The sequence below is a fragment of the Rutidosis leptorrhynchoides genome, chromosome 11 (genome assembly GCF_046630445.1).
Source record: "Rutidosis leptorrhynchoides isolate AG116_Rl617_1_P2 chromosome 11, CSIRO_AGI_Rlap_v1, whole genome shotgun sequence".
Lineage (NCBI taxonomy): Eukaryota > Viridiplantae > Streptophyta > Magnoliopsida > Asterales > Asteraceae > Rutidosis > Rutidosis leptorrhynchoides.
In genome coordinates, this window is record NC_092343.1 from 237,579,906 (window position 1) to 237,587,509 (window position 7,604).

Consider the following 7,604-nt stretch of genomic DNA (forward strand, 5'->3'; position numbering starts at 1 on the left):
CCAAATAGCAAATAATCTTTAGCAATCCTCACCTGAGACAAAACATGCTTACAGTGTCAACCAAAAATGGTTGAGTGAACAACATAGGTTTAATAATCACAATAAGTTTTAGACCACAAGATTTAGTTATAAAGTTTAATCAGTTCGGTAGTAGTGTTGAGGTGTATGATATCGAAACTAAACAAGTTACCCTGTGTGATCACTTTATTCGTTCGTGTCATTAAATCATTATTATGTATCCATTGACCAACGGTCATCCGGATAGAGACGTCGCTCTCAATAGGCCTATTCACAATAATTAAGCTTGCCAAAATTCCAGCAACTAACGATATCATGGCAGGGATTAAGCATGAATCAAAGCATGTCATAGCACAGTTTGAACTGATCAAAATAAAGTTTTCATGTACTTGTGTCTAAGCGTAAAACAGTTTAAAAGCAAGCATGTGTCTCACCCCAAAGTTTAAAACAAGTATAAAAAGATAGTTAAAAAGTGGGGCTATGAAGTTCACCTTAGTAGCAAGCAAGAAATTCCACGCAAGTAGTATGAACGAAGTGTGTAATCGGAGATCTCAACCTAGAGATATAATGTTTAATTAGTTAATGTCTAATAGACATAAAGTTTGTTTATTAATATAGCAGATTAACAGTGACCGTTTTCGAGAAAAGTTACTATTTCTCAAAAGTTTCTATATTTGGAAACCTACTATTTATGGAAAGCTTCCACTTATAGTAAGCTTCTAATTTAAGAATGTTCGGGTTATAATCTTTAACAAAGATGTTGTACAATCTCGCCCAAACTTCGTTGCTAACTAGCGGTGATGTTTGTAGTTTTTGTACTATATCTATAATTATAACCTTCACGTTAATAGTGTATACACATAACAAGTTATTTATATACTTATTAGTTATATATTTATAAGTGATAATATATTTAGTGTCATTAAGTGTTACTATATAGTTAGGTGTAAAAGTTATACTAATAATAGTATTATTATTTAATTAATCAACTATTATGTATACTTATCATTAAATGTTACATATATAAATATACACCTATGTGATACATACATATATATGCTTTATTATTAGTATCATACATGTATGTGCTCATAACTATATGGTATATATACATTAGGTGTAAGTGTTACATATATATAAGTGTAAGATGTTACATATACATATACACTATTTACTTTTCTTTTTATTTTCACTAACCTTATAAAATCATAACTAATTCATAATACTTTTAAGTTTAACAATCTTATTAATCAATTTCTAACCCTTATTCATAACCTTTTTACAACATCATTAACTTATTCATAATCTTTTCTAACCAACCTCCTTATTACTTTTACCCTAACAATTTTATTAATCCAACCATTATCATTATTATTTAATAATCCTCTTTCATATATTACAACTAATCCCATTAATCATAATCATGACCTATTAACTTATTAACATCCATAATATTAACTCTTAATCATCATTATCTCATTAACACATCATAATCTTTAACTTATCAAACTAGTTTTATGAGCATCATACTTCCTAAACCTTTAATCACCAATCTTAATAATTATTTATAATACTTTTCATTCAATCATGCTCAACCTTACTAATCATATTCATAACTAGTTCATGATCATAACTTAACAACTTTACTTCATTTATTTAACTAGCTTATCAATCATTAATCATAACCTTTCATTATATCCTTTAACCTTATTCATAACTTTTTAACTTTATCATTATCCATACAAGATTCATGATCATACATAAATCATACTCGATTATATTAACTAGTTCATAAATTAACCATAATACTTATAACTTAGCATGATTAATCTTATTAACTAATCATATTCATTATAGTTATTCATACAACAATCACAATTCATAATCTTTCAATCACTCCTATCATTAATCATCTTTATATTCATACATATTCATATTGCTTATAATTAATCTTCAAGAACAAGACCATAATATATTAAAAAGTAATAGATTAAAAGTAGGTTTATCATTAGGGTTTTAGGTATACCTTAGGAGGTTTGAGGTCAAGAAAAAGATGATGAAGGAAGTATGAAACCCGAGCTGAATTGCAGCAGGAAGATCACGACCCAACAGTGGGTTTTTGGGTCAGTTTTATCACGCAAGAACAGCAGAAAAATAGCAGCAACTTGCAGCAACAAAACTCCAGAAAAACGCAGCTACACAGGATGATTGTGGGCTGTTTGGACGTCGAAACAGGAACAGAAACCAGCAGCTGTAGTAACGACCCAAAAGAGGTCTTCTTAGACTATTTTTGGCTCGACAGAATCACAGGTACTGATCATATACATACTTATGTATATGTATATTCTTAAGTGCGAAAGGCTATGAAAAGGCAAAAGCACAAGTAAACTGAACCGCAGTGTTAGTGCGGTAGGGATTGCGCAGAACATTAAAGAATGCGAAGGCTTCTCGCAGTACTTGTGCGGAATGCCTAAGTGCCCGCATATTCTTACTTCCGCGTAGCTCCTGAGCCTATAAATAGGGAGCTTGGCCTCTCATTTTAGGTTGTTGATTTTGGAAGGGTTGCCCTAGCCATTGTGATTTCTCTCGTGACCTTGCCCGAGACTAAATCATTATTTGGTTAAGGTAATTTGCGAAGACCGGGACATGGTTGTTGATCGTTTAGCACTTAACGAAATATGACAATAAGGTCCCAAAACCATAATCGACATCCATCATACCCGCTCATTGCACTCAATCCTTGATTAACCGTAATAGGATAATCTAGGATTGATCAATTGGCGCCATCTGTGGGACACGAGTAGAATTGAAATGAGAAATTCGCGTTCGTTTTTAATCGAGCTATTAAACTCATTTTTAATTCTAATCGTGTTGTTTTCTGTTTTGTATCGCAGGAATACGTGATTTCGGTTACCGCAGCTGTGAGCAAAGTAAAATGACGAAGCAACAAAGGCTTTTGCTCACCAAAAAAGTTGCGTATGTGAATTTGAATGTGCATAAAGCACGTATCGCTTGTGTAGACAAGAGTTTGTCCGCAAAATTGAATAAAGAGCAAGATGCGAAAATAATAAGTACAATACACAAGAAAAAAGGATTTAAAAAGCGAAAAGCAGTGGAAGTATTCGAAAAATGGCAATTCGCGCCTATTACATTCCCATTTGAGCAAAGCCGCGAAATGAATGATATGCCGTTGGTCATATCGTGTAAAGTCGCGAATACAGGGATCACAATCATGAAGATACATGTTGATACTGGTAGTAGTATTGATTTGATATACCAACAATGTTTTAGACAATTACCAGAATGCATCAAGGCGGAGCTAAAGCCGACTGCGATATCCTTATCTGGTTTCGCGGGTGAGTCTGCTTGGCCTATGGGGCAGTTATCTTTAGATATTGAATTATGCGATGAAGTAGAGGTAAAGTTGACAAGGCACGCGCGGTTGGATTTTTATGTAATACGCGCTGCTTCGCATTATAACATGTTATTGGGTAGATCTGCATTGCGAAAGCTTGGTATAGTGCCATCGACAATACATGGAATGGTCAAGTTCACCACATGCAGGGGTGTAGCAACCATAAATTCATTGACTTTGCCATCAATGTGTGTGGCTATAAGTATGAAGGATGCTACTGTTCCGCATAAAAATGAAGATGATGATATGGTTATTATCAATCCTAAGTATGCTGATCAAAAAATCAAAATTGGAACTGAATTGAATGCGGATATAAGAAAGAAGATTGTGCAATTGTTGGTCGCATATATGGATGTGTTTGCTTGGTGTGAGCAAGATATGACTGGAGTTCCGCGTAGTGTCGCAGAGCATAGATTAAATGCTAACCCTGCGTTAAAACCTATTGTGCAAAAGCGCAGAGGAATGGCTTTAGACCGTATGAAATGGTTGTCTGCGGAAGTTGCTAAATTGGTCAATGCGGGAATATTGCGCGAAGTGAAATACCAAACATGGGTTGCGAACCCTGTTTTAGTAAAAAAAAAGCCAGATGGTTCGTGGAGAATGTGTATAGACTTTAAAGACATAAATAAGGCTTGTCCAAAGGATAACTATCCACTTCCTGAAATTGATCTTAAAGTTGAATCTTTGCATGATTATCCTTAAAAGTGTTTTTTGGATGCCGCAAAAGGATATCATCAAATACCAATGGCGTTGGAGGATGAAGATAAAACCGCATTTCACACTTGGAAAGGCATTTATTGTTATATTAAAATGCCTTTTGGTTTAAAGAATGCGGGAGCCACTTATCAGCGATTAATTGATAAAGCATTTAATGGACAGATCGGTCGCAATTTGGAAGCCTACGTTGATGATCTTGTTATAAAAAGCAAAACACAAGAAAATATTTTGGTGGATATGCAAGAAACATTTGAAAGTTTGCGGAAAATTAATATGAAGTTGAATCCGTCTAAGTGTAGCTTTGGGGAAAGAGAAGGCAAGTTTTTGGGTTACTATGTCACTGAACAGGGCATACAAGCAAACCCTAAGAAGATTGCGGCAATTGAAAATATGACTGTGCCTAAAACTGTGAAAGAGGTGCAAAGCTTAACTGGAAAAATTGCGGATTTAACGAGATTTCTTTCAAAAGCTGCAGAACGCCAGTTACCTTTCTTCCGCACTCTTAAAGGTTGTTTAAAACAAAAGAATTTTGTATGGACTGAAGAGGCTGATAAGGCATTTCAAGAAATGAAGCAACTGCTGGCCGCATTGCCTACGTTGACTGCGCCAGTTGACGGTGAAATTTTATATCTATACATTTTGATTGCGAGCGAAGCATTTGGCTCAGTCCTTGTTGCGGAAAGAAATAAAATCCAAAAGCCAGTATATTTTGTTAGTAAAGCACTTGCAGGAAGTGAAATAAACTATGCGCCAATAGAAAAATTTATTTACGCGCTAGTTTTGACTTCACGACGGTTGTGCAGATACTTTCAAGGTCATCCAATACATGTTTTAACTGATTTGCCGGTTAAACATGTGTTAAACACACCTGTGGTATCAGGACGACTTGCTAAGTGGGCGATTGAGCTTGGAGCATTTGAAATATCATATATACCGCGTACATCTGTGAAGGGGCAAGTTTTGGCAGATTATCTCGCAGAGATGACTGGTGATTTAGAGGTTATTCACGAAAGAACGCAATTACAGCCACCTCAACATGAAATTTGGGATTTATATACAGATGGAGCCTCATGTATTGAGGGGGCAGGTGCAGGGTTAGTGTTAACAATTCCAACTAGAGAAGAGCATACGTATGCACTGCGCTTTAATTTTGAAGTAACAAACAATGAGGCTGAGTACGAAGCATTGATTGCGGGTTTGAATTTGGCACGAAAGATGAATATAGTGCGGCTACGTGCATATGTTGATTCACAATTGGTGGCAAATCAATTTAGTGGATCTTTTGAAGCTCATGAGTTATCTATGCAGAAGTACCTGAAGCTTTTGCGAGAATCCGCGGAAAAATTTGAATTTTTCGAATTAATGCAAGTTTCGCGAAGTCAAAATAAAAAAGCAGGTGCGTTGAGCAAGCTTGCTGCTTTAGCATTTTCGCATTTTCAAAAACAGGTGTGGGTGGAAGAGCTTCCTAATAAATCCATTGATGGAAATTTATTTGTCGCGGCCATCGAGGAAGTTGGACCAAATTGGATGAATCCTATTGTGGATTATCTGCAAAATGGTGCATTACCAGAGGATAAGAGGGAGGCTCGTTTGGTGCTTGAAAATAATGTATTATATCAAAAGTCATATTTGGGGCCATTAATGCGGTGTGTAGGACCCGCAGAGGCTGCAACTATTGTAGAAGAGGTGCATAGTGGATCTTGTGCTCTTCACTCAGGATATAAAACTATTGCGGGCAAGATAATGCGTATGGGATACTTTTGGCCTACTTTATATCGCGATGTCGCGCAAATTGTTAAGCGGTGTAAAAGTTGTCAGCGGCATGCACCGCAGAATCGCAAACCGCGACATGATATGATTCCCATTGATTCGCCATGGCCATTTTATAAATGGGCCATCGATATCGTAGGATCTTTTCCACCAGGTGCAGGAAATGTGAAGTTCTTGATTGTCGCTATTGACTATTTCACTAAATGGGTGGAGGCCAAGGCCCTGCGAACGATTACTGGGGTGCAAGTGCGGAATTTTGTATGGGAATACATTGTATGTAGGTTTGGTATTCCGCGAGAGCTTGTAAGTTATAATGGGGCGCAGATCGCAAAAGATCCATTTTTAAGTTGGTGTGCAGAATTGAATATAATTCAAAAATTCACGTCTGTGGCACATCCGCAAGCAAATGGGTTGTGCGAAGTCACTAACCGTGATATTGTTAGCGGCATTAAGAAACGTTTGAATGAAAAGCGGAATGGATGGGTGGATGAACTTTCGAATGTACTATGGGCTCATCGCACTACTTTCAAGAAAAGTACTGGTGAAACACCTTTTAGCCTAGTGTATGGTTCAGAGGCAATGATCCCCGCAGAAATTTTTGTTGAGACGCACAGGGTTGCTAATTTTGATGAAAGTGCGAATGCGGATGGAATCTGCGAAAATTTAAATTTCATTGAAGAGCGGAGACTTACGGCCGCAATATGAGAGGCGAATAATAAACAGCAGATTGCTAAGTACTATAATAAGAAAGTGCGCGCGTTAGCCTTTGATATTGGAGAGTGGGTTTTGCGTAATAATGAATCAAGTCGTGCTGAAAAACAAGGAAAGTTGGGACCCAATTGGGAGGGACCATACCAGATTGTGGGAATTAATGCAGTCAGCTCTTATAAGCTTCAAGATATTGAAGGGCGCAATATACCTAATGCGTGGCATGCAACCTTGTTGAAGCGCTATTATATGTAAATCACGAAATTGTGTGAAATTTTATGTGCATTCTTGTGATTCATGTTAATGTGTATAACAAAAAGTTTGCAATTTTGTGAAAAATGAATAAAACTAAAAGTTTTTGTTCATTGCGGTGAGTATAGTTTATGAGATATTTCAACATGCAATGCGTTCAAAACAGCTATAAATGAAATCAAACAAGTGGTGGACGCATTCCCCTTATGCAACATTATGTTCTAATTGAAGGTATAAATTGGTTGCACCTAAATAATGATAAGATATCATGAAGCTGCGTTACTTTGGTTATGCGAAAGTAAAAGATAAGCAATGTTGAGTATTTGTGATAACATTATTAGTCAATCATAATGTAACGCAACTAAGTGCAAAATTAGATAAGTGATGGAAAAGCTCACTTAAGGTTTGCTACTAAGTATAAAAAATGTGTATGCGAAAAGATAAATATATTGGACATTTTTCCCAAAGTATTAGATTCAGCCATACTTGGATGCTTCGCAATAAACACAACTTTTAGCCTAAGGATCGTTTCGGCGGACTTAGAAGATTCATAATGTGCAGTATTGCACGTGCATACAGATTGTTTCGCATAAAGTAGTTGTTTATTATGTGCACAATAATATACAACGAAATTGCAAAAGACAATGCTAGTAATTATGAATAATGTAATAAAAAGCACTATATAAATAAATGCAATTACAATTGATAAATACAATTTTATTAT

General features: G+C 35.9%; 1 protein-coding gene across 1 annotated transcript; it reads left to right on the forward strand.

Moving 5' to 3' along the window:
• The first annotated feature begins 2,953 nt into the window (after window positions 1-2,953).
• Window positions 2,954-4,135, forward strand: LOC139875463 (uncharacterized). The gene has a single exon (XM_071862800.1). It carries the CDS (start codon window positions 2,954-2,956, stop codon window positions 4,133-4,135), a length of 1,182 nt encoding a protein of 393 aa, XP_071718901.1.
• The last annotated feature ends 3,469 nt before the right edge of the window (window positions 4,136-7,604 follow it).

Bases quoted from the DNA above. Each gene is read 5' to 3' on its own strand.
- LOC139875463 (XM_071862800.1), top strand. From the start codon at position 2,954: ATGACGAAGCAACAAAGGCTTTTGCTCACCAAAAAAGTTGCGTATGTG.